General features: G+C 48.6%; 1 protein-coding gene across 1 annotated transcript in view; it reads left to right on the top strand.

Annotated features, from left to right (window-relative positions):
- Positions 1 to 27,465, top strand: part of DNAH8 (dynein axonemal heavy chain 8) — a 13,985,216-nt gene that overhangs the window by 4,111,525 nt on the left and 9,846,226 nt on the right. The window contains exon 27 of the mRNA XM_085610239.1: positions 12,822 to 13,018. Coding sequence (XP_085466365.1) covers positions 12,822 to 13,018 — 197 coding nt within the window. The remainder of the gene's footprint in view (positions 1 to 12,821; positions 13,019 to 27,465) is intronic.

Below are 27,465 nucleotides of genomic sequence, written 5' to 3'. Positions count from 1 at the left end.
GTTCCTGGGCCAAAAGTAGGACGGGGTTGTTACTCCCACTACTTTCTGGTTCCCAAGAAGGGCAAAGGGGGCCTGCGCCCTATCTTGGACCTCAGGAGCATCAACGCCTTCCTCCGGAAGGAGAAGTTCAAGATGCTCACTTTTGCTCAGGTTCTGGACCCTGGAGACTGGATGGTAGCATTGGACTTGCAGGACGCATATTTTCACATCCCCGTCCTGCCGGCCCACCGGCGTTACCTGCGGTTCACGGTGGGCCAAGAGCACTTTCAATTTACCGTGCTCCCCTTCGGCCTCACCAGTGCCCCTCGGGTGTTCACGAAAGTGATGGCGGTGGTCGCAGCTCATCTGCACAGATTAAGGGTTCCAGTCTTCCCCTATCTCGATGACTGGTTGTTGAAGGCGTGCTCGCCCCGAACAGTAGTCTCCCACCTCCAGACTACAGCCGACCTCCTGCATTCGCTGGGGTTCTCCATCAACGTGCCGAAGTCACATCTGAGTCCCTCCCAGCAGCTCCTCTTCATTGGAGGGGTTCTGGACTCGGCGCAGTTTCGGGTCCATCCTCCCGAACAGCGGGTTTGGGATATTCAGGCTCTGATTCCGATCTTTCAGCCTTTATCCTGAGTTTCGGTCAGGATCATCCTACGGCTGCTGGGTCTGATGGCCTCCTGCATCCTGCTGGTACATCACGCCAGGTGGCGGATGCGGGTTCTGCAGTGGGTCCTGAAGTTCCAGTGGGCTCAACATCAGGGCAATCTGTCCGACCACGTCCTCATCTCGGAGGACACTGCAAGACAGTTGCAGTGGTGGCTCACGGACCGCAATTGGGTCAGCAGCAGATCCCTCTCCCTACCCCAACTGAAGCATGTAGTGGTGACGGATGCGTCCCTTCTTGGCTGGGGGGGCCACATGGGAGAGGCGCAGATCAGAGGCCTCTGGTCTCCGGCAGAGTCCCGGCTCCATATCAACTTATTGGAGCTGCGGGCGATCCGGCTTGCACTGAAGGCATTCCTGCCCTCTGTCCAGGGACTTGTAGTGCAAGTGTTCACGGACAACACCACCGCCATGTGGTACTGCAACAAGCAGGGCGGGGTGGGGTCGTGGACCCTTTGTCAGGAGGCTCTGCGCCTCTGGACGTGGCTGGAACATCAGGGCATCACCCTGGTGGTTCAACACCTGGCGGGTTCCATGAGCGCCAGGGCGGACAAACGCAGCAGCCGGTGCATGCTGGATCACGAATGGTGTCTGAACTCGGACGTGGCGCAAGGCCTCTTTCGGTAATTTGGAGATCCTTGATTAGATCTATTCGCCACTGAAGAGAACACGCAATGTCATTAGTTCTGCGCTTTGGAATTTCCAAGGCGGCACTCGCTCGGAGACGCTTTTCGTCGCGAGTGGAGTTGCGGTCTGCTATACGCCTTTCCGCCTTTACCACTTCTGCCCAGAGTGCTGAAGAAGATCAGGCGCGACCGGGTCCAAGTCATCCTTGTGGCTCCGGATTGGGCACGAAGATACTGGTATCCTGAGCTACTCAGTCTGTCAATCGATCCCCCGATTCGACTGCCTCTTCAGGAGGACCTTCTGTCGCAGCAGCAGGGGACGGTCCTCCACCCGAACCTGTGCAGCCTCCACCTCCATGCGTGGAGATTGAGCGGCGGTAGTTGATGCCATTTGACTTGCCTCCTGAAGTCAGTGATGTAATTCTGGCATCCTTCCACTAAAAAGGTATACGCCTGCAGGCGGAACAAATTTGTGGCATGGTGCACAGCAAAGGCTGTGGATCCCCTTTCCACCCCTCTTTCTGAGGTTCTCCTCTTTCTTCTTTTACGGGCCCAGCAGGGTTTTGCTCTGGGTACCATCAAGGGTTATCTTTCTGCTGTTTCTGCCTTCTTACGGCTTCCTGATCAGCCTTCTCTTTTCAAGTCCCCTGTTGTAAATAGGTTCTTCAAAGGCATTACTCAACATGTTTCCTCCTGTCCCCTTTGTAATGCCTCTGTGGGACTTGAACCTGGTGTTAACCTATCTAATGTGCGCTCCCTTTGAGCCACTTCATAATTGTCCTCTTCGTCTTCTGACTCTCAAGACTGCTTTCCTGGTTGCCATCACCTCTGCCAGAAGAGTGAGTGAGCTCCAGGCTCTTTCTTCCAAACCTCCTTTCCTCTCTGTCCATCCGGAGAAGGTTGTTCTAAGAACTTGCCCTTCTTTTCTTCTTAAGGTGGTTACTGCCTTTCACATCGGCATTCTGTTACTTTGCCCACCTTCTTTCCGCCTACGCATTGTTGCAGGGATTCTGCTTATGCACATAACTATGCGCAGGAAACCAGGACCTCAGAGAATTGTGGTGTACTAGAAACTCCCCTCAGAACTAAGAACCCCTATCCGACTAGCTTAGTGTCACATTCGTTATCCGTGATTTAGCTCGGCGGTCCCAATGTATAGACAACCCAGAACAAGCGACTTAGATACTCTCAGGAGTGGTGGGAACCCAAAATACCCGTTGGTAGCTATATATCAGTCCACAACAGAATAACAAAGACACGGTAAAAGTTTAAAGAGTTTATTTCATAAACCTCGCGTCCTAAGATGCAGTACTTTGGCTAACACAAGCAGACAAATGGTTAGGATCAGCACCATCAGCATTGTTACAATACCATAGAAAATGAAAGGAGCAATCATAATAATAATGACCGTGGAACACAACCACCCTCCTTTCTTTAGCAACTAATAAGGTATTATTAGACTAATAGAAGGTCTCTTAGGCTTGCATGGGGGACCCCATACCTTATAGATCAACGTAGTGGAATCACATCACAGGATCAGCTAGGCTCTCTCCTGCAACAGCTCTTCGTTTCGAATGTCACAGAAAACATGCTGCTCTGTAATATTAAAGGGCTCGTCTTTCAGGTATTGGCAGCTGTATGTATGTTATGGCTAAGAAGTGGTACGATCAACCTGAACACAACAACTTGCCCCGTCTAGTGACCCAGACTCGTTCCTTACACGGTGTACAGACCAAGGTCAATGCTCGCTGTTAAGGATGTTAAACAGACGGTTCTCATGTGAAGCAAAGTCGAGACAGCAGTTCTCGAATGAATAACATGTAACAACAGTGTCGCGTGCAAAAGCAGCAGAAGCAGCAAGCTGGCTTTCTAACAGCCATCGAGGTTATGCTAACTTAGCGTTGTACATAGGGCGTGGTTAACCCACACTACATCCCCCTTTGATCAGACTACTAACCACTAGGGGCGCACTTATCAAGAACGCAGAGTTCAAGTTAGAAAGAACGGAACCAAGGGCATGAACTATAAGTCCATATGAGGTAAGTGTAAGTTCGAAAAGAAAAAAAAAAAGAAAAACAGAAAAAAGATGTCGTCAGGTGGAAAAAACCATGAAAAAATGGGAAAAAACGACACCGATCGATACATCAAGGGTCGACCAAGATAAAAAGTCAATCCATAAAAGTATAGGCACAATAAGTTGCAACAGCCTCCAAGAGGAAATCATTGGAGCGTTCCGCAAAAGTATCTGCCATCCAGTTTAACAGGGGAAAGGAACACACGTGTTCACTCACAATTGGAGCATCCAGCACCACACGGGGACAACAGGAAGGTTCCTCGATATAACTTCGTTCCAGAAAGTCAATCGCAGCCTCTTCGATGGCCCAATTACCAAAGACTCCATGTGCCGCACTCAAGGCCATAAACCCAACACCAGAACATTCATACTCATGAGCCGTTAAGGGGCCCATCAGTTGACCAAAATCCGGTACAGGTGACACCGAGGTTGAAAGGCACAAATCCAGAGCCCACTGGAAAGGACAATCCAGGCAGTGAAAGACAGGTTGTACACAAGTAAAGGATGGAAACCGGAAGGACAATCCATACGCGACACTTAAAGTCGCCAAGGGCAACGTGCCATAGTATTCAAGCATCCGGTTTCCCAGATGAAACAGCCGGGGCATGTTGTCTCTGTACGCAAGTTGCGCAGCCATTGCGTAGGACGCAAACCAGCAAAAGTATTCCAGCAATAAGGGCAAGAAACTGAAGGTGTCATACTATGAAGTATCGGCCACTCGCTGTAGCTTGACATTGTCAATCGAGATGTACCTGTTTTCCTTGCGACCAGGAAGTGGTGGTAAAATGACTGTACGTGTACCCTGGACTCCAAGCACCGGGACTGGCGCACGATAAGAGTGGCCAAACTCTTTCTTGTTCTCCACCTTCTCACGGACCAGATCACCAACTCGAGGTATCCAGCCGACTACCGGAATCTGGAGCTCAGCTTCGCATGTAGAGGGTACGTGTTCCTTCGCCAGAGTGTCCCTTGCTTCTTGTAGATTCTGCAATACAGCACAGTGATCATCTAGGTCAAAAGGCGCGGCAGCCGCCGCCATGTCTAGACCCTCAAGGTCCGGAACAAACATTCTTACTCCAAAAAGCATCATGTATGGGGTCCGCCCACCCAGAGACCTTCTAGGGAGATTATTAAGTGCACGTTGCACGTCATACAAGTGGGTCAGCCAGCTTCGGCCTGTACCTAATACCCTTGCTGTCAAAGATTGCTTTAGGTCACGGTTCATTCGCTTCACAACACTATTGCCCTCAGGCCGGTATGGAGACGAAAATTTGACTTAGAGGCAAACGCAGGGCCCTGATCAGAATGAAGGGTTCCACATGCAAAACTCCCAATAAAGACACGCAAATCCTTGATGACCGTCCGGGCATCATTACTCCTTTGCGGCCACACCCACAGAAAACGTGTGCACGAATCCACTGCAACCAAGATGTACTTGTACGCAGTATCAGAGGAAAAAGGACCGCAGTGATCTAAATAAACACACGCAAGTGGTTGATTAGATATAAACAGCTGCGTTTGTGGTGGACGCGCGACAGTAGAAGGTTTAATCTGCTGGCAAATGTCACATAAAAGGACATACGCTCGCGTCTGTTTGTACAAACCGTACCACCAGTAACGTTGCTGTAAAAGAGATACAGTCGCCGAAACTCCGGCGTGCGCAGACGCAACACCTTCGTGGGCAGCTGTAATCAGAGATGGTCTGCAGTCCGCGTTGGGAATCAATCTGTCACCAACATCGTTAATCCTCACTAACGGGACGTTATCAGGACTTAAACGATAATGGTAGCGGGAAGGGAATCCTTTGGGAAAGCCCGTCCCTGTCTCGGACGCAGCAATAGCTGCCAAGATGTCATCATCAATCCTAGTTTTGGATCTTGTAACTGCTGCTACTAAATATGTCGCCACTGCGGTTTTTGCTGCCTCGTCAGCCAAACTGTTACCGACAGCATGGACGCCAACACGCTGGTGACCAAGAGTGTGAATTACATGCACGAGGGGCAGGCCTTCTTTAAGTTCTGCCACTCGAACCCAAAGCGTTTTGTGCTTTACTGTGCTACCTTTCGAATCACGAAAGTCATTCTGACTCCAAAAGTGTAAATTCTCGTTGTATGATTGAACACAATAAAACGAGTCACTCACTATAATAGTGGTGACCCGACTATCAGCAAACTCCAGTGCAAGCACCAGAGCTCTCAGCTCTGCCAACTGCGCGGTACAATCACCCAATGACTGCGTATGCACGACATCAGACTGGAACTCACCGTTCACGAAAGTACCTACTACAATTGCGCAGGCCGCTAAATAGGCGTGCTTTGATCCAGTTGCGGGTTGCGCAGACCCATCAGTGTATATGACACAATGGTACTCCTCGAGCGGGCGCAAAGTCAGAGGAGCCGGATGAACAAATTCATACTCCAAGAACTCCTGGGTCTGTAATGCCGCGTCAAAGATATATGTGATGTCAGGGGAAGTCAAGGATGTTGCCCATTGTATCCACCTTGGATGCAAAGCCTTAGAATTAGGTACACTGGCTTTAGTAACTGCCTCAAGGGCAGGGTACGGTGTTACCACCAGCATGTGCTTTCCCTGTGATAGCGCTCGCTCTTTCAAGATCGCCATCTGAACTGCTGTCAGTACTTTCTCGACAGCGGAGAAGCGCAGCTCAGCCGAAGTGTACAGATGAGATTTGTATGCAATGGGGACTGTGTCGCCCTCATTGAACGTCAAGTAGGTGAAACCCACTGCACCCGGTACGATTCTAATGACCAGGTTAGTGTGGTTATCACGAGTTTGTAAAAACTCCGAAGCTAGAAGATCAGACTGCAATGATTGCAATGCAGCCGAATGCTCAGGCAGCCAGCAAGATTTGGTAAAAGTAGGTTGTACCAAGGCATAAAGCGACTTGATACGCTGGGCATAATCAGGAATGTAGGTACGACCGAAATTCAGAAAACCCAGCAAAGATTGTAATTTCTTCAGTGTCGAAGGAGTACTGAGGCGTGCGCATTTCTCAAGGAATTGCGGAGCCAAGCCTCGACCCTCATTATTGAGTTCGTACCCCAAGAACAACACTGTGAACTCGGCAATGTGGGACTTGGCAAAGTTGAACTTGTAACCATAGTCAGCAAACATAGTTATTATGTTATCCACACGAGCAAGGTGTGGAAGCAGCTCGTCATCCGTTAGGTAGATGTCATCCACATATGAATATGCTTTCGGGTCAATCATCTCCAAAAGTGAGACCACACGAGCAGCAAAGACCACGGGGCTGTTTTTATAGCCCATTGGAAGCCTTTTGAACCATTTTTGTTTGCCACCCGAGGTAAACGCCGTCCACTCATAGCTATGAGGAGACAGGTTATGGCTATAAAAGCCATTGGAGATGTCAAGAGTAGTTTTAAAACGTCTTCTCACAAGACTATCGACGAGAGCCGAACTGTGTGTAATCTGTACCGCACATGTCCGGCAGTGTGAATTTAAGTGCCGGTAATCCAAAACTAGGCGGTACGATCCGTCAGGCTTCATCACAGTGAATAAAGGATTATTCATGGGTGACACACATGTTTCAATTACTCCCTGATTTTCCAATTGCTCAAGGATGGACGCGACGTGAGATCGGGCCTCGCGACGCATGGGGTATTGGGGTTGTGGCTGGGGTTCTGACCGCAACGGAATCTTATGATTGGGTGAAAATTTGTCCCAGCCAACCTGAGTACAGTACAACGCAGGCGCAAGCACCTGCGCCCACTCCCAGGCTAACCTGTTAGAATGTTCCAATGGCACAGTGTGCCCAAAGGAAGGGAGGATTACCACCTCCCCTCTAGGAGCCTCCAACACGAAAGCCGGGGGCCAATCTGCCTCCGCCAAAAGTATATCATTGGTGGAGGTTAGATGATCCCAAAATACCACTTTAATTTTACGTTGTATGTCACCTTCAATTAAAAGGGTAATCTTAAACATTCTTTCAGGGGGAGCTACACGAGTATCAGCAGTTTCAACACTTACAAATGTATCAGTTGCTGTCGCCGCCAGAAACGGACGCAGCGCTTGTCGCACTATTGTAACTTCCGCCGCGCTGTCTAGCAGCGTTAGGGCCCATGTCTGGTTCAGAAGCTGAGTCCGTACCATCTGAGGCATATCTCGCAGTTAGAGCAGCAACTTTCTTCTTTTGAAACGGGGGTCTCTGACGTGCAGACTCGTCCTGTTTGCCTTTACCGTCAGTCTGACGGGGCTGTTCACGACCTTGAGCACCCTTTCCCTTTCCACGATCTCCGCCACCGGATTGATAAGCCGATGTTTCCTGTGAAGAACGAGGAGAGCGTTGTTCAGGAACCTGAAATCTATCAGGTGACTTTATATTAGAACAATCGCGCAAATCATAAGTGCGTTCACTTTGTGTCTGCACCGGCGATGCAGAACGAGACCTCCGTTTCTCTTGCTGCTTCCCCTGTTTCTTAGCTCGCCAACTTTGTTTCGGAAAGTTGGGCTTTTCGTCTTTAGTAGACAAACTCACTTTAGGCTGCTGCACTGCAGTCGGAATTATCACGGTGGGTTTCACACCCAGGGCGCTACGACCCACGATTCTGTAGGCTTTCGCTATAATTTTAGCGAACTCCTTTGGCCTGTCGCCCGGATCTACAAGTGCCATCATATTGCACACCTGGAATTGCATGGCATCTCCTTTGAAGTTGCCCATAACCATGGAACAAACCACATCGAAGCTATCGACAAGCCTCAATCCCAACTCAATTGCTGCCTCGGCACCATGATTGTCTTGGACCTTCTTGATGACCGAGGGCAGTACAGACATAGACGGAGTGCCGTAGCACTTCGCATAGGTCGCAGCAAAGACCTTGCCCCAATTGTCACAGTCGACAATATCCGGGACTAGGTCCTTAGGTAATGTTATAGTGAGGATCCTGTGTTTATCCACAGGAGAAGTATTGGGAAACACTGCTTCAAATTCATCAAATTTTTCTGCAAGCCAGTAAGGGAATTCATCCCTATTTTGGGGGCGCTTGCCGACAACCGAATTAACCATAACTGGACTGATGACCGTCGCATGATGGTCAGTCGTGTGGCCTGCAACCACAGGTGCCCCCACCTGTACATTGCGAGACACGTACTGCACTAACGCCCTATGGACCGTAATCAGGGCAGTGTGTAGCACACGTAACTCCGCCACCGCCACAGTCATGTAGCGGGGATGGGGTGTATAACCGGCTAGCACCGGCCATGTGGCCCCTGCAATTGACAACGGGCCCATTCTCGCCGGCACTACCACATGGGGAAGGGCGCCATTAAACCAAATAGTGTGCTGCCAGGCACTAAGGGGTATTTCAATTGTCCGATAAGGAGCATAGGCAGCAGGTATCGCGGTGTGAGTATATTCGTGGAACAAATTGTCATTTGCATCCACTTTGTCAAACGTCACCCAAGAGTAAAACAACTCATACGGGTATGCCGCATCAGCGCCTACGACTAAAATAACAGCCAAGCCATCATCCGGGACACCATAGACCCTCAAATGTGCGGTCAGGGGAACCCTACTATGCGCGGCAACATTGACCGCCATCGGGACACTTAGAAGAACAACGAAAAGCTATACTGTAGCACTGGGGTTCAGAAAAAGAAAACCTTTTTAATGATCAAGCTTGAAAGAACCTTTAGTCGAAACCTACAGCCGCGGTCGGTAGTAGGAGTTCCTGCAGGGCGGTGATGTCGGGAGGGGGAGGGGCAGGGTGGGGGGTAATAAACTATGGATTACGGAGGTTTACAGGTAAGTAAACATATAAATTAATAAAACGAATTTCGTTGCGTGCACTGCATCGCATTTGGGGGTGCAGTGCACGCAACGAAATTCGTTTTATTAATTTATATGTTTACTTACCTGTAAACCTCCGTAATCCATAGTTTACTACCCCCCACCCTGCCCCTCCCGCTCCCGATGTCACCGCTCTGCAGGAACTCCTACTACCGACCGCGGCTGGAAACCTAGGTAGGTTAAGCCATCACTCACGTTATCCGGAAACTAGAGTGAGGGCGTTGTGGACTAATAAAAGCACTACTAAGGCGTTTCAGATCAAAAGAACAAACGTTAGGTGCGCCATGTTGCAGGGATTCTGCTTATGCACAGAACTATGCGCAGGAAACCAGGACCTCAGAGAATTGTGGTGTGCCAGAAACTCCCCTCAGAACTAAGAACCCCTATCCGACTAGCTTAGTGTCACATTCGTTATCCGAGATTTAGCTCGGCGGTCCCAATGTATAGACAACCCAGAACAAGCGACTTAGATACTCTCAGGAGTGGTGGGAACCCAAAATACCCGTTGGTAGCTATATATCAGTCCACAACAGAATAACAAAGACACGGTAAAAGTTTAAAGAGTTTATTTTAAAAACCTTGCGTCCTAAGATGCAGTACTTTGGCTAACACAAGCCGACAAATGGTTAGGATCAGCACCATCAGCATTGTTACAATACCATAGAAAATGAAAGGAGCAATCATAATAATAATGACCGTGGAACACAACCACCCTCCTTTCTTTAGCAACTAATAAGGTATTATTAGACTAATAGAAGGTCTCTTAGGCTTGCATGGGGGACCCCATACCTTATAGATCAACGTAGTGGAATCACATCACAGGATCAGCTAGGCTCTCTCCTGCAACAGCTCTTCGTTTCGAATGTAACAGAAAACATGCTGCTCTGTAATATTAAAGGGCTCGTCTTTCAGGTATTGGCAGCTGTATGTATGTTATGGCTAAGAAGTGGTACGATCAACCTGAACACAACAATTTGCCCCGTCTAGTGACCCAGACTCGTTCCTTACACGGTGTACAGACCAAGGTCACTGCTCGCTGTTAAGGATGTTAAACAACAGACGGTTCTCATGTGAAGCAAAGTCGAGTCAGCAGTTCTCGAATGAATAACATGTAACAACAGTGTCGCGTGCAAAAGCAGCAGAAGCAGCAAGCTGGCTTTCTAACAGCCATCAAGGTTATGCTAACTTAGCGTTGTACATAGGGCGTGGTAACCCACACTACAGCATCCCTCGAAGTAGGAAGAGAGTTCCACCGTCTGGACCCAAAACATGCGCTCTCCTTCTATCTGGACCGCACAAAGCAGTTCCGGGTGGACGACCAACTCTTCGTTGGCTACGTGGGCGCGAAGAAGGGGCGGGCAGTGCACAAGCGGACCATCTCTCGGTGGGTCGTTTTGTGCATTAAGGCATGTCATTCCTTGGCTAAGAAGGATCCTCCGGTGGGGCTGAGGGCCCATTCCACTCGGGCCACAGCGGCTACTACTGCCTTGGGATGCGGAGTCCCCCTGCAGGACATTTGTCAGGCAGCAACGTGGGCCTCACTGCACACGTTTGCCAAGCATTACTGCCTAGACAGCCAAGTCCGGACAGACGGCTACTTTGGCTGTTCCGTTCTCCAGGACTTCCTGGTGTGATCTTGGCTCGCAGACCCACCACCGGGGTTGGTGTTGCTTGGGTATCTAGTCTAAGGTAAGGAATCTAACTAACGTGTTTCTTTCAGATGTACAAGTTACTTACCTTTGGTAACGATATATCTGTAAGAAACATTAGTTAGTTAGATTTCTTACCGCCCCACCCATCCTCCCCGTTCTGCGAACCGATATCTAGGGTTAAGATCATCCCTTTCAGGGCCCTAGTTTCATGGCACCAGTGTCGGTTTCTTGCATGACTCTGCGTTCCTGGCGCAGAAAGCTATGTACAGAACTGACGTCGGCGTGCGAGGGCGGCGTCTAAGTCCTCCAACGTCATCCCGGCGACCACGACGCCGAAGACGGACGCGGAGCCGCAGACGACGCCTAGTGACACGCAAGGGTATTGCTGATGAAAAATCTTTCTGGATCAGATTCTAGCCTGACGCCTGGGGATATTCTAAGGTAAGGAATCTAACTAACTAATTCTTCTTACAGATATATCGTTACCGAAGGTAAGTAACTTGTGCATTGAGTCTTTGAGTCTTTTACCTAGTAGAGGACATCATTCCATTCACCCGGTGTCATTCGGGTATGTAGTCCACTGTGGCAGAACATGAATGAGTTGTGGTTGCTACCTGGAAATCTGGCCACAAGTTCTGTTATGATACAGGAGGCATCACACACTACCTGCACATTGAGTGAGTGTGAGCTTTTTCTCTTCCTTTATATGGACTCATGTGCAAAGGGGAGACATATGGTAATATGTGTGCCAGCAACAAAACCAATGACATTTGGAAACAGCTCTGCCTTTTAGAACATCAGTTTAAGTTTTTTGCAAAGAGTGGGGTGTATGGGGAATGATATATATTGGTTGACTTTGCTCACCATGATGTCCAGGAACCTGCAAAGGAACCTGGACCAGGCCCTTTGTAACACCCCCATGCCACTGCTAAGACCCTCTGGTAACTGCCAGAGGCTGAGAGTTGTAGGCAACACAATGCCTGCACTTGTGGTGGGATTGCGTTGCTTCTGAGTGTTGGGGACTGTGGCTGAGGTTATAACTCGCCAATTAAATCAAGTATCAACTGACTACTGAGTCTATACCTCTTGAGGATCTCCTACTCTTTCCAAACATCGTGACCCTCTCCCAAAATATCCTCTCCTGTCTCTTCCTTCTCTCTACCTCACAGCAAAAATCCTCAGCCTCCTTGACAAATCATACAGGGCCGCCATTCTGAAAGAGCCTGATGTATTTTGGGTGCCTTTTCATAGTTTGCACATGGTTACTACCCTATCCGATTAAATGGCTATTGAATTTCCTTATCGGCCATTTTGCGACTAGTCGCAATTAGGAAATCTGTTGTACATGCGCTTTGCGATTAGCATTTAGAAAATCGCTATTTGCGATTTCCTATTTTGCAATTTCCAAAATGCGATTTCTCTAAGGTAGACATTGCCTTTTGCACCACCCCTTTCGTACATACAGAAATGTCATTTTGCATAAGTGTCCAGCTTGTTGAATTTGATATGGCTTGCTCCTGGTTGAGAGAAAATTCTGTGATTTATTATTTCTTGTAAAATCTATATCTCCAGAACACTCCAGTAGATCGTTTTCATTCCAGTGTCTTATAAAAGTACAGTCTACTTTCTAAATTGATGTTGAATTTCTTGAGTGTCGTGCTGATTTCTTAATTTGTTTTGGTGCTGTTTAAATGCTTTCCCCTAGTTACTCTGTGTAAGCCTTGCTGCTCAGTGCCACAGCTGTCCTGGGTTGCGCTGAGGGTTTGAGAGATGAAACCTAAGGATCCTTAAGGGGTTGGTAAGTGTATTACATGGGGTGGTTGCACAACCACACCATTTACCCAGAAAGTAAGAAACCTGGTAACATAACCTGGCATTGTATAGCCTCAAAGAAGTGACCATGAACATATACTGAATGTTATAAATGCTTAAAACCAATTGCAATAAAGAAAACAATTTCAATTTAATTTGAAATATGCTTCTATTTTCAGCAATTGATGAAGAGAACATTCCAGCAGTAAAAAAACGAACTTTTTATTCAAATGTAGCAGAACACAAGGATATATCAAAACTTGTACTCTTGCTTTCATCAACTGTAAACTCCTTCCGAAAAGTGGTTGGTGGTGCACTGCAGGAGTTTCAGAAATTTAAGATCTTGTGGACCGAAGATAGAGAGTCTAAAGTGAAGGTAATTCATTACGATGATCATAAGCACTTTCCCATTACCACCAAAAACAATACATTTCTTTGATTAAGGCTTTTGAAACGATATTATAGCTGCCTATGTGAAATCTATCATGGTTACTTCTGTTAAATGGCGAATAGCTATTGCACACATACACTTCATGGTGTTTTAATTCAGTTTTCTTTCTAGAAATTAATTTAATGTCATTGTATTGTAGTGCTATTGTGGACATGTAACATACCACTCCCTGGTAGAGTGGGTGCTTTACATGGAAATGTGTATGTCTGTCATGAGAACTTTGAAGTTAATGTTGTGATGCTGTGCTCTTACTTTTTTTTTTTTTGCTGTGCTTTGGCAAAACTTGAAATGATAAGGAGTGAGAGACAGAACACATAAGCATTAGATGCCATTGTAAGGATGGATAGAAATTGTGTTATGGCAATGCGGCTAAGGTGGATATTTTTTGGATGTGATGCATCTACAATAGAGAGTGCTGAAACTGTGTTGGAGCATGAATGTTGCTGCGTATGCTCATGGATGTGGAGAAAAGTGTGTTCTCTTCCAGGGGATACTCATCAATAGTCATGAACACTGAATAGTCCCGCCCTCGCCCAGGACTCCGGAGCATATACAAGAATACGTATATATTAATGTATGTTTAACCCATAACCCTCATGGGGTTTCCACCTGCCTTCTTAAGATGGGTGCAACTATTATATACCAAACCATCGGCGATGGTATGGGTTGGAGGGTTCACCTCCAAGCCTTTTTGTATTGAACGAGGCAGATGACAATGGTGCCCACTGTCCCCTCTATTGTTTGCCATTATGCTTGAACTCTTAGTCTGCATAATCAGACAGCGACACAAAGAAACGGCGCTAAATTTTCACCACCGCCCAGTAGGCATCTCTCTTTATGCTGACGACATGGTGTTGTTTATTCGTGAACCACAGCGGTACCTCGTCCCGGTGCTACGGGAATATATCCGGTTCGGCTTATTTTCTGGTCTCAACATAAATTGGAACAAACCGGTTGTAATACCACTGACTACAATCATTGCTCCCCCTGGTAGATCGCATAGCCTTGATAAAAATGGTTATCTTGCCTCGCTTCTTGTATCATTTTAGTAATATTCCCATAAGATTGACAGCCCAATTTTTTAAAACGGTGCGCACTCTTCTGCTACGATTGACCTGGAGAGGCAAAATGGCCCGAGTAGGCTGGAATACGCTCACGTTGGACTATGATAGAGGAGGTTTTAACTCCCAAAATTTGTATCTTTATTATTTATGCGCCGAAGCGCAATATGTATATCAATGGTATCACTCACACAACTTCACACCACATGTAGCTCTAGAAGTTGGAGACGCACACCCCGTCCCACTTGCTGGTGTGCTAACGCATACACACAGGGGCACACTGAGGGCCGAAATCAATACCTTGGATGTTACTATACGGGCATGGCAGCTGATAGGGAAAATGACAAATAAGGTCCCCCTGTAGGTCCCAGCTCTGCCACCAGCACATCATGCAGTGCGGTCAGTGACTCAGGAACAGGGATCGATGAGGTTACTCAGGGAGGTTGGTATGGACCGCATGCAAGACATATACCCTGATGGGCACTTTATAACAGCTGAAGACACACTACACATTACCAATCAACCTCTCTAATTGCAGTTTACAGTCCATCGTTTGAAGCTTGCACTTAAAAAACATTATACGACCGTCCCTGTTGAACCCGCTACATTAAAAGCTCTACAGCTATTACTGGTGGCTCCCACGTGGCGCCAGATGATGGTTACTAAATTGTACAGGGCGGTACAAGAAAAAAAAGTGAGAGCTACTGATAGAAGCTTACACTGCTGGAATGAGAGGCTCGACCCTCCACTGACATCCATAGAGTGTGAACAGATCTGTGCCCTTACGGGCAAACTCACTTCTAATGGAAACTTGAGACTCCTACATTTCAAATATATCCATCAGATATACCACACGCCTCTCAAATTATACACTTATGGCCTTAGGGACACGAGTAACTGTAAAAGATGCGGACACTTGAATGCGGACTTCTGGCATCTTGCGTGGTACTGCATGCCAGTGGCTCAATATTGGACCGCAATACTGAACTACATTCAGCACATATCAGGGGCTACAATGGAGTGCACACCTGTAGTATGCCTGCTCAGCTATGTTCCTGGACTGAAGGGGGTGCTAGGTAGGTTTGTAAGACTCGCACTTTTATTGGCAAAGAGACGCATAGCGCTTACCTGGGAGAGTAAATTAACCCCATGCCTTAAACACTGGGTGCGCGACATGATATATTGTAAAGACAATCTTGAATTATATGCTGAAGAACTCCCTACGTCCTCTAAACCTAAAGATATATGGGAACCCCTTGCTCAATATCTTTTAGAACAGACTCGAGCAGAAGAGGTCTCTGCATATGAGGAAGGCTGAACCTTCTGTCTATATTTCAAGTATGACTGTGATATAGAGTGCATGCATTTCATATACCAGTACTTAAATAGCAATGTATATAACAGTGCTTATGTTATTATGTGCCATTATATGACTTGATACAACAACCGCCCTGTGTGGCGGTGGCCGTCTCTTTCTATTGTTGATCTTAACAAAATTTATGAACAAATAAAAAAATAAAAAATGTATGTTTAACCCAATTCTAGAACACAGTACCGTGAAAAATGCAAATATATATAATTATGTATATGCAGCCTAACCCACAAAATAGGTTACATTGCCAACATTGCATTGCATTTTTCATTTAAAATAATACATATCTATTTCTGTCACTTAGAAACATGCACTCTGTTTCAACATAGCCTTTATTTTCAAGGAAAAAAGGCTGCATGGAGAAAACACATCAGACTAAAAACTGATGCTGTGCCTTTAAACCCCCCAAGACCTCCAAACTTCCATCATACCCCACGGGTGACAGTTAGGTCAGTTCTTTTTTCCGTCTCCTTTTGTGAGGATCTTTGAGTATTGGGCTTGTCAGTTTTTGACTTTCTGTCAATAATTGAAATTTGGAAGTTGATTTTTTGACCTTCACTCAATGTCTTTGAGTACAAGCTGTACTACTATCATCTTATTTCTGACTTTTTTGCTACTTTTTTAGTCAGGAATGCCTGCCGTGTTCAACAAGTGTCCTTCCTGTGGGAAGAAAATGACAAAATCAGACCCACATTCTGTCTGCATTGTGTGTTTCCCATCCTATACCAACCAGGCAAGTGTTATTACTGCCAACAACTTTCCAGAGGGACTCTACGTGACCGGGAAAGAATCAAGCAGCATGCCATGCAGGAGAGAGGACAAGGATCTGCAAGTGTCCTGGAAGGTAACAAGCAACTTTCTAAAGAGCCCTCCTCCCAAGTGCTGTCTGAGTATAGAAAAAGCGATAGAAAAGGCAAAAAAAGATGACACCGCTCTCCCTCAGCGTCAAATATACCTCTATACTCACCGTCGGCATCAAAATCTTCGACTGGAAGATCTCTGCCACGTCCGACGTTGGAAGAACAGTCGCCGACAACTTGGTCGATCCCAGGCTCATGATCGAAGACAAAGTCGACGTAAAGAAGATCGTTGTTGCATATGGCACCAAGTAAGTCTAAGTCTAGACTTGAGACGGCGTGAAGAACATCTCCGCCGCTGCATAAACCAACATCGACAATTCCCCGATGGCAGTCCAGGTCGGGTTTCCCACCAACAGCAGAACACAGACGTTCAACATCGAGGGTCTCTGTGCAAGCATGTACGATCGCTGTCGAAGACCCCTCCGATGGCGAGTCATAGACACTCAGCGTCGAGAGCCTCACCTTCATCTAGGCTCAGACTCTCGAAGTCACTCCTCCGATGTCAGGCCATAGACACTCAATGTTGTTAGCTTCACCGCCATCTAGGCTCAGATGCTTGCTGTCTGCATCGCCTACATTGAGGCGAAAACAATCAGCCACTAGGAGATCGATATCGAGACCGATGTCTTTCCATGCTTCTCCACCGGCAAAGTGACACACCGGCAAAGAGACAGAGGACTTCTAACTCACCCGCACTGACATCAAGAGCTCCCTCGAAGTCAAGGGAGGTGCAGGTTTTGAATTTGCAGAGACCGACATCGAGATTAGACGTTTGACGTAGAAAAGCACAACATCCTCTCCAGACCTTGGGATTGTGCAGGTTTCGCCTGAAGATCTCCAGCTCGAAAACAACAGACACCATTTTGTTAATCTCTAGTGGCTGAAGAGTGTTAAGGAGTGGAGAGTGCCAAGACGAAGTCCAGGATGGGACTACTCTCAAACATACTCGCCTTCCCGGATCTCCACTGAGGTGGCTCATCCGGCTACACCAGTGTAGGAAAGGGCCCCTTTTTGCTTGATTACCCCTCACACACACTTTTTGCCTGACATCTGATGCAACCTGACTTGATGTGTCCAGGTTCCCAGGGCCCGTGTTCTTCCCCAAGACTGTACCTTCGTATCCATAATTTGACCATCCCTGGCCACAGGTAAGCCCCTTATAAAAGGTACCATGGGTACCAAGGGCACTGTGACCAGGGAAGGCCTTTAAAGACTGCAGTGCCTCTTGTGCTACCCTTAGAGGCACCTTAACCTACACTCACTGCCACAGCAGGATGTATGTTTTGGTGTAGAGAAAAGTGAAGAGTCGACATGGCACGTATCCCTGTGTGCCATGCCTACAATCCACTGTCTGAGGCCTGGGCAAGTAACCCCTCTAGCAGGGCGCACTAGCCCTAAAATGAGGGTACAGAGGCATACGCCCTCTACCCCTACAGTGTCCAAGTCCATTCTCAGTCATTGTATGTGTGAGTAAAGCCAAAAAGAGTATATGGTCTGGGAGATGGTCATTACAAACTCCACAGCGCCATAATGGCTTCACTAAACACATTGGAAGTTTGGTAGCAAACTTCTCTGCACATTAAACCCACACTGATGCCAGTGTGGGATTTAATGTAACATGCACTCAGCGGGCATCTTAAAGATGCCCCCTGAAAATCGACCATCCCTGGTGGGGTTCCCGAATGGCTGCCTACCATTTGCCACCACCAGACAGGTTTCTGGACCCCTGGGTAGAGAGCCTCCACTCTCTGGGTCCAAAAACAAATCCCATCCTGGGGAGAGTTGTCATGCCTCCTCCCCAGGATGGGCTGGGTCTACGAAAAGGGAAGCTTCAAAGGCCTGCCGCCTTTGGAAGCTGTCTCTGCCTTTTGCTCCCCCAGGAATTATCTCCCACCGGTTCTGGCCTCCACTTTGGATGGAAGAATTGTCTGGAAATCCTAGCTAGGAAGAGAAGTGTGCTCTCCTTTGCCAACCCCACCCCTCAGGTGGGGGAGGCGAGGTGAAGCACACATCTCAGTCCCCTCCATCTTGAAGATCAGGGGACTCAGCCAACTAGAAAGAGGATCATGCCCCCTCCCACTGGAAAGTGGCATAATAGGAGGTGATTTCCCCCCCTCCCAGGAAGGGACCCATTGATCCTGACCTGCACATCCCTTTAACACCATTAAGTTCAGTATTTAGGGGCGACCCTGAACCTTGCCTCCTCAGATTTGAGGAAGAAAGAAGAAGTACTGAAGAGCAGTGCTGACCCAGGAAAGAGAAGAGGACACCAACTGCCTTGGCCCCGGCCCTACCAGCCTGTCCCGTCTACAACCTGACTGAAGCAAAATCCCCATTGAGTCCAGCAGCCAGCTCCCCCAGAGCCTAGAGGACCTGCCGTGCAACCCTCTTACAGACTCTAACTCCTGTGAGCACAAGATTTGCTCAAACAAGGACTCGCCTCCAGAATCCGGATTCCAGTGACTCTACGATTTTGCATCACATATGCACCGACTCCCACTGCTTGAGTTCAAGTGGCCAAACACCCCAGTGAGGTCTCTCCAGCGATCCTGACCTAGGATCTGTTGTCTGGGGATCCCGACCTCCCTCAAACCTCAAGACGACGCCTGCAGCCTTAACCTGTTGGTACCCCCCGGCCGCGACTGGAGCTGGTAAGAAAACATGATGCCAGAAGACACCTGACGTGCCACAGTCTTGGGTGGCCCAACCAAAAGTGGCCGCCATCCCCCAAGACCCTAATATACCTCTCTCCAGCTGATGGTCGTCTTCAGGAAGTCTCCCCGCCCGAGCCTGCAGCAACTTTTTGAAACCGAAGGTCTCCATTTGAAATCAGAGGGTTCCCAACATCTGACCTGCATCCTGCACCCGGTCGCCCCAGTGCCACTGGTGGTGCAGCTCCAGTGCTGGTCTTTGGCCCCTGCGGTGCTGACCTTAACCCTAGGAGCTTTGCTCCCTCTCCCGAGTGTCCTGCTTGTAAGCAGTCTCTAACCAAAGGACCCCTTAGCCTCATTGGCTAACAGTGGACACCTACGCTCTGCACCCGGCCGCCCCACTGCCTCTGGTGGTGCAACTTGAGTGCCCATCTAGACCTGGGGAAAGCTTGGTCCTAACCCCCAGAACTCATCCTTGTACATCGTGTACGTGGATGCAAAAATGCTTACACTTTTTCTCCATAGGAACCCACGTATAGAGATGTTGGGCCTAAAAAAAGTCTGTGTTGAACTGTTGTTGGAATGAAGAGAACTCAATTGCAAAGTATAAAAAGTTGTACTTACCTTGTATTGAGAGATCCTAATGTGTGGTATCTAGGCATACCACCTCAGTACTTAAAGTAATCCAACAGTAATGAAAATAATCGCTGTGTGATTTAAACTGTTTCCAAAGCATATACAAACCTGTAACATTTGCAGTTCCAAGCTCAACTGCATTACCTTGAACAGTCTTGCATTTGAAAGTCGATTTTACCTACTTGTGCCAAGCCCTGCTTGATTCTGAAGATAAACATAAGTATACTGTCGGAAAGTAGGATCTGCTTTAATGGTTGCCCTTACTTTTTGCTGGTGTCATTCTGTTTTCGAACTAGTCTGACTGGGATCCCGCTAATCAGGACCCCAGTCACTGTGCTTTTGCCTTGAATTGGACTATGGTAAGCACTTTGGTACCTTCCTAATTGGCTACTGGTGTACCCTTCTAAGTCCCTAGTATACGGTACTAAGGTACCCCTGGCATAGGTATACCAGGAGTCTCAAATGGGCTGCAGCATATATTTTGCCACCAACGAGAGACCATTCAACCTGAGACTTCAGGCCTGCCATGGCAGCCTATATGAGCTTGTGCTAGCACCATTCACCACAGATATAAGTTTCCTTATATCTGAGGTCACTGCAGTTAAAACCTATCGGTCACCCCTAAGGTAGACCTGTCAATCCTGAAGGAAGGGTGCAAGGTTATAAGTGTGAGGTGCCCTGCATAAGGAGGACACCCTCTAAAAACCCAGGAGTCAATTCGCCAGGCTATGTAAGTGCGGTCAGCCATTTTATGTATAGATTGGACATCAGTCAATTACGAGATGTCTAACTATATATTGGCTGCATTAAAACTGGTCTTGTTGGGTATCATACATGTTGGAATCCTACCCCACCACCGATTCCAGTGTTGGATGTAGTATCCCATGTACTAGGGGTGGAGGCATTCCTGGTACTAGCCTTCCAGGGTCTAACAGCAAGCTGGTGCTGCTGCTGACCACAAACACGATTTTGCCCTCCTGCTGCTGAGCTGAGCTCGAGCAGCGGGAGGTAGAACAATAGGTTTCCTGTCATAGGGCGGTGTGATCACCTCCCAGACATGACATAGTATATTGGGCTGAGGTGGGGGCACTTCACAATGCCACCAGACTGCTTTGAAGGACACATTTGGTGCCCTTCTTGCATACTCCAGTTGGAACCAGTTCAAGGAGCCATTGGCTCCCGCTCTGATGCAAAACTAGACAAAGGACATGGGAGTGTCTTCCCCTCCTTCCACGCCCCTCCTCTGGGATGGAACCCTGATTCGTCCGACCCTTTCCCTAGTGTACTGAAGTGCTTACCTATGGGTGGCTCTTGAGATTTGTCGTGGGTCAAAATTCAGATCCGAAACTACTCCAACTTCAACCGTCTGGGCACCTTGGACTTCTTTGGACTTCGCCTGGAACCGAGACTGCACCAAGGAAGACTCCTGCTGCTCCTGGTCTCATCGTCCTGCCAGTCTTTTGTGTCGTCTGTGCTTGTGCTTCACCCAGGTTGTTCTCTAGGCCTCTGGGCATCAATAACACCAGAAGTAATCTCCCTGCTTTTGCAGGCACCGCAACGAAGCTGACCGGTCTGCTGCTCATGAGGTCCCAAGGACTCCGAAAGGCTCAGTATCACAGGTGGTAGCTCTGCAACTCCCTTGAGGCCTGCACTGTCTTCTCAGCAATTTTGAGGCCAGTATCCCTCATCGAAACTGCCTGAACAGAACCCCTGTGCACAGCATCGACTTTGCCAAGGCTTGTTGACTCTGTCCTCCAGAGATCCTGGGGCTACAAGAAGCCCCAGCCTCCAGCATCTCTTTTTGCAAAGATCTTCGTCCTCACCGCATCCTCTGCAATGTTGGACTGCATCTTTGGTGAGCTGCTCGAGGTACTCTTGCGACTCCTGTGCCTTTGTTCTGTGGATGCTCCTGTGGGTCTTCTTTGGCTTCAGTGCTTGCTCTGGGTCGGCTCGGACTCTCCTGCATTTTGTGAGTACCCTGGACCTTGCTGGTCCTGACACTGCACCTCCTTAGTTTATCACGTTCATTGCTGCTGCAGGCTGGTTGGTGCTCCTGCCAGATATGGACCCCTTGGTTCTCAACTTCTGACGTGGGACAGCCTGTGAACGGCTCCTGGTCATCCACAGCATCGCCTGGTCCTCAAACCTACAGCAGCAAGGTTACTGCCAACTCTCCTTGGTGAGCATTGTTCTTCCGTGCCTCTTGGTCACTCCAGAGTGGCATAGACTCTGTTCCTTCTGCTTACAGGTACTCCTCTTCAAGAATCCATCCTTGGATTCCACCAGACTCTTTCATCTCCTACTCCAGCGGCATCTTTACTGAAGTCCTCCATTGTGGTCTACGGTGGTTTCCAGCATCACTTCGCACCTATGCCTCGGCTTCCCTGGTGTAGGTATCCTGGTTCCTGGGGTATCCATGTGTGGGGTAACTCTCCAACCTTCCATCTTCGACTTGGGTTTTTCAGAGTCCACTGGGAAGGCTCTTTCTTCTTAAAATGTGCAACCATGACTTACCCCAGTATTGGAACTTTCATAGATTCTCATGCTTTGTATCATTACCCGTCGTCGGAATGGAAGCCTCGGTAAACAAAAAAAAAAATATATATATATATATAACCATAGAAACAAAAGAGAAAAATAGGCCTAGGCCTCATCTCATTTTGTAGTATATCACCCTCTTTGTGTAAAAGAGCCCAAACTTTTGCCAGGACCAATCAGCACAGCCTCACCCCTTGGAACCTTCCTGAGAGAGCTCAGAGCCTCAGATTTTTCTACCGCACGTTATGCTAGGGAGTCTCCACTGAGCTCTGCTCAGTTTCTCAGAATTTTACTATTGGCCATCTTTTGTGACATAATGTCAGAAAAGGAGAAGAAAGCCTTATTCAGATCTTGTGCTTCTTGTGGGAAGAAGAGACTGTTTGTGGAAGATAAGCATGAAAACTGCATATACTGCCTGTACCCGGAACACAAGGCCACAGACTGTAAAATTTGTCGGACCTTCTCTACCAAAACCTTGAGAGACAGAGAGGGTCGGTTGCTGACGTGGCTGCAGAAGCTAAAGACCAGGACGGAGGTTCTCTCTTCGGATGAGGAGGAATCAATCTCTGGTACCTCCTCCAGGAGATCTAAGAAGAGGGGTAGGTCATCTCCCTCCACCTCTGCGGAACCCCCTCTCAAAGCCCTTCACGGGATCTCTGAAAGGTCTGAGGAGGCTGGTCCCATGAAATCTCCTCACGGCAGTGTAAAGGAGAGGCAGGGACGGGCTGCTGGTGTGGACGTAGCCTTTAGGGACAAGAAGGAGGTTGCAACATCTTCCCCTCCGTCCCAAAAGGAGAAATCTGTGAAGAAACATGCTGCAGAAACTCCTCAGTCAGTTCCAGTGAAGAAACATCGTCCGTCGACGCAGGCTAAAGCAGGTACGTCGACGACGATCTCCATAGTTAAGACTGTTTCCATGGGGTCGTCGACAAGACCGTCGACGATATCTACTTCATCGTCTACGACGGCTACTTTCTCGTCTTCGACGGTGGTGTCGACGACGAAGACCACGTCGACGATGACGACGACGAGTTCGTCGATGTTGATGACGACGAGTTCATCGACGAGACCGTCGACGGTTGCTCCGTCGACGATGAAACATGCTCCGTCGACGAAGAAGAAGGCTCCGTCGACGACTGCTCCGTCGACGACGATTCCGGAACTGTCGACGTCCTCATCGTCGACGACAATTCTCGCCCCGTCGACGACAGTTACCCTTCAGTTGACGATGTTGTCGTCGAGTTCGTCGACGCAGGGAATCCCTTTGCCAACGACTCCGTCGACGGGACCGTCAACGACGAAGAATTCGGGATTTGCCATCCAGAGATTAAAAATTACGCCGGACATGACTTCTCCTAGGCGGGTCACGCCTTTGCCACCATCCATGCTTCTCGATGACTCGGAGGAGGAGGAAGAAGATGGGCAGTATGGGGACGCCTACAGCCCTTCAGACCTGAATGTGAAACAGCAGGACACGGATACTGAGGACTTTTATGGTCCAGAGGTGCAGGAGGGGCGGCAAAGCTTGACACAGGAAGTACACCCCCGCTCTCTGAGGCAGGATATGATAGCCTTGCCAGTGGCTTTAGTGACGGATTTGCAAATGATGCTGCAAGACTGTAAAGCTCGTTTTCCGTCATTACCAGACCTCACACCGGTGCGTCCTTCTACGTCTGTGGTGCCACGAGACATGGCAATGGACTTGCCACCTCTGCCAAAGGACATACCTCGTACCACTTCAACGGTGGTACCGTTAGTGGTTCCTCAACCTTCATATTCGGAACCTGCCGATCAAGACACACAAGATTTGGATACAGATGAGGACGACGAGGGGCATGTGATCCCCCTTACTGATCCAGGGGATCCGGATGGGGACCCTGATGACACTGGTATGCAGGATCCGGATGCTGTGGGCCGGGAGACAAATATATCGCCTCCAGCAGATATTGGTGGTGTAGGAGAGTAGGGTCTGCTTTCTATGTTCACCCCCACTTTTTGCTTTTGCTTTACTGATTTTCGACTTAGATGTGGCTGTGGGCCTGCTAATCAGACCCACAGCCCTGCTGTTCTCTCTCTAAATTAATACTATGTACTTTAGGTGCATAACCCATTTGGATAGGATCACCTTATTGGCCCCTGTACAGTGTACCCTAGGTACCCAGGGCATAGGTGTACCCTAGGCCTACCAGGGGCTGCAGCAGGTATTATGCCACCCCTGGCCTGGCCTTCCATTTTGACACAACTGGCTGATCACTCAGCTGTGGCAAGGTCGTGTAATCACCCCTTGCTTAGGTGTAGTATACCTATACCTAACTTACATATAGACACATGTGTACCTATCAGTCACTCCTATGGCAGGCCTTGACAATCCTGGAGGCAGAGTGCTTGGTAACATGTGAGATGGTGCTCTAGCATGAGCTGAGCCTGTCTGCAGCTTTCGGAACCTTGTCCTTATAGCTGTTCTATGATATAGCCTACCATATACTCTTAAAGTGCCTTATAATCTTAGACGGTTATGGTAACTATGGTTTGGCTTTATCAAAACATGTCGTGTAAGGTGTCTAACACTAGGGAATAATACCCCCATGCCATTTCTGGACATGAGAATATTATTCCCCCCTTCTAGAGGGAAAGACATGTTAAAATCATACTTCAACTGTTAGCCTCTGACCAAAGCCTCAGCATCACAAAATGGATGCTGCTGCCACGACACAAGTCTGACCTCCTGCAGCTGGGAGTGATCCCAGCCAGGGAGGCCTGGACAATAGGTTTCCTGCTTGGGGAGGTGCTAGCACCTCCCCAGACAGCCTTTAGTGTATTGGGGCAGGGTGGGCTGAAAGGAATGAGACATGCCTGGGGCACACAAGGTGTTCCTTGCATAGTCCAGTTCAAACCGGCGCTGGGGCACTCCAGCCCCAGCTCTGGCGCGAAACTGGACAAAGGGAAGTGGGTGTAACCACCCCCTCCCAGGTCCCACCCATAAGGCGTGACCTAGCAGGTATCCCAGCCCCCCAGATTAGTATAAGAGTGGGAGTTGGGCCTCAAGACTTTTAGATTATCCTGAACCTGCAAAACTGAACAGAAACTCTGGACCTTCGACATTCGACGAAAGAAGAAGACTGAAGAATCTCCCTTGTAGCCAAGGAGTGGCTACCCTGTGCAAACAGGCACCATCAATAGACTACCCTTTGCTTTGCGACCGTTCTACGAGGAACCGACTGCAGAGCCCGACCAGAGCCTTGATTTCCAGACTTCTCCGACCCTCATCCACATCTGCAGCAGAGCTGAGATCCGTGGAGGCGACGAGCGACGTGGGACCGGCTACCTGGGAAAAGTGGCTAGTAACTTACAGCGCAGCTTCGGAGGTACCCTCGAAGTTGTGCACCGGGGATTGAGAAGCCCCAACCCCAAGCACCATCTGCACCGAAGACCAGCCCCCCACACTCCACGAGTCCTGCGTGGGGCCCTTCAGCATGTTCCTGCTTGCCGCGTCTGTCCGGTTGCTTGCCCGCTGGCTAGTGGCCTTTGTGACGACGCTCCCTGAAATCTTCTGCGCTGGTTTGGCTCCTCCAGACTGGCTCCCGCTTCTCTGCAAAGAAGAAGCACCCCAGACCTTCCTGGTCTGCACCAGAAGCAAGTCCTTTGTTCTTCGTGGGTTCCGCTTGCCAAGGCTTGGTGAGTCCTAGTCCAACTTCGACGCCGCCGACAGCAAGAGCCTTCGTGGGACAGCTCGCCTCCGGGTCCTGGTCGTCCTCGACGCTTCCTGGTCCTCCTGGCTGCAGCGACAAGCTTCACCTTCACCTGCAACTCTTCACGACATCGCCTGGTTCCTTCCTGGTTCCACGTGGTCACTGGCTAGTGACCTTGACTCTGTCCCTTCTGCTTGCAGGTTTCTTCTCTTCTTGATCCCAGCCTTGGGATCCACCGGACACTCTCCCCTGACTGCCTGTCAGCATCTTTCTTCAGGCATCCATAGGAGTCGACGACGAAAACGACGCATCTTCACCCCTATGCACCCGCAGCCTGTGGGCTAGGTAACTTGGGTACTCCGGTGCTCATCAGGATAGTAACTATCCTAGTGTCTAGTTTTCAAGTCTCAACTTCCTAGCTACTCCGGAAGTGTCCTAAATCTACCGTTTTCTAAACTGTACTATTGCTATTGACTTTTACGCATTACGCGTGAGTGTTTCCACTCTGCATACGAATCCCGTGGGCCTCCCACTTCCTAACTAACGCTAGTGTAGTGTAGCCCCAGCGATTCCCTAGGCCTAGGCCTATTCTATTTCCGTGACAGTGGTTCTTATACCACTTATTTAGTATATGGTTTGCGTGGCCCCTAGGGCCTAACTGTATTACTTACCTGTGTGACTTACTGTATGCATTAATAAGACTGTGTTGTACTTACCTCTAATCTCATAAAGAGTGCTGAGGGTTTGCTTAGAATAAATACACTTTATTTTATATATATATCTGTTGTGGTGTCCTTTCATTTGGTATTCAAGGGATTATATATGGTATCACAGCTGGCTTCACATGCCATTCAGAGTTTAGCCTAAGACTGCTCTTGTCCATGCTACCACTAGGATAGCTGGTCTATAAGGTTGACTTTACAACCAATCACCATAAGGGTATTTGGACTGATATAAGGTGTACACTATAACTAGTGACATCATACATCAGGCCAACTTCTCACAGGTGGTTTCCATAATTTGATGGAACGGGCATCCAAGAGGTTTGGTCTGCCCCTTACAGTGGAGCAGTCCGACTGCTTCCTATATGACTTTAAAGCACAGTATAGGAAGTCGGTCAGATCAATTCCCATTATAGAATATGTCTGGGATGAGGGAATTAAGACGATGCAGAATCGTGCGACGGTCATTCCGGTTCTTCCCCGGCTGGAGAAGAAATACAAGGCCCCTGAGGGCAGTCCTGCATGTCTCCTAGGACAACCTAAGCCGGATTCCGTAATATCTCAAGCCGCACAGAGCAAGTCAAAGAATCCGTCCACTCCGTTAACCACGCCTCCGGATAAAGAAGGCAGGAGGCTGGACAATGTGGGAAAAAGATTCTCCACCATGGCCAGCTTGTTGGTGCGTGCGGCTGATTCTCTGGCTATTCTAGGCAGGTACGACCGCCAGATGTGGTGCGACATGGAGCCGTTCATGGACCAGCTACCAGAGTCGAGTCAGGAGGAAGCCAAGCAGGTTCTGATGGAAGGGGAAAGATGCTCTTCGGAAGTCATTGACTGTGCGAT

Source organism: Triturus cristatus, chromosome 6 (assembly GCF_964204655.1).
Source record: "Triturus cristatus chromosome 6, aTriCri1.1, whole genome shotgun sequence".
In the NCBI taxonomy this organism is placed as follows: Eukaryota; Metazoa; Chordata; class Amphibia; order Caudata; family Salamandridae; genus Triturus; species Triturus cristatus.
The sequence above is the reverse complement of the archived record's forward strand: the minus strand, read 5'-3'. Positions and strand labels throughout refer to the sequence as shown.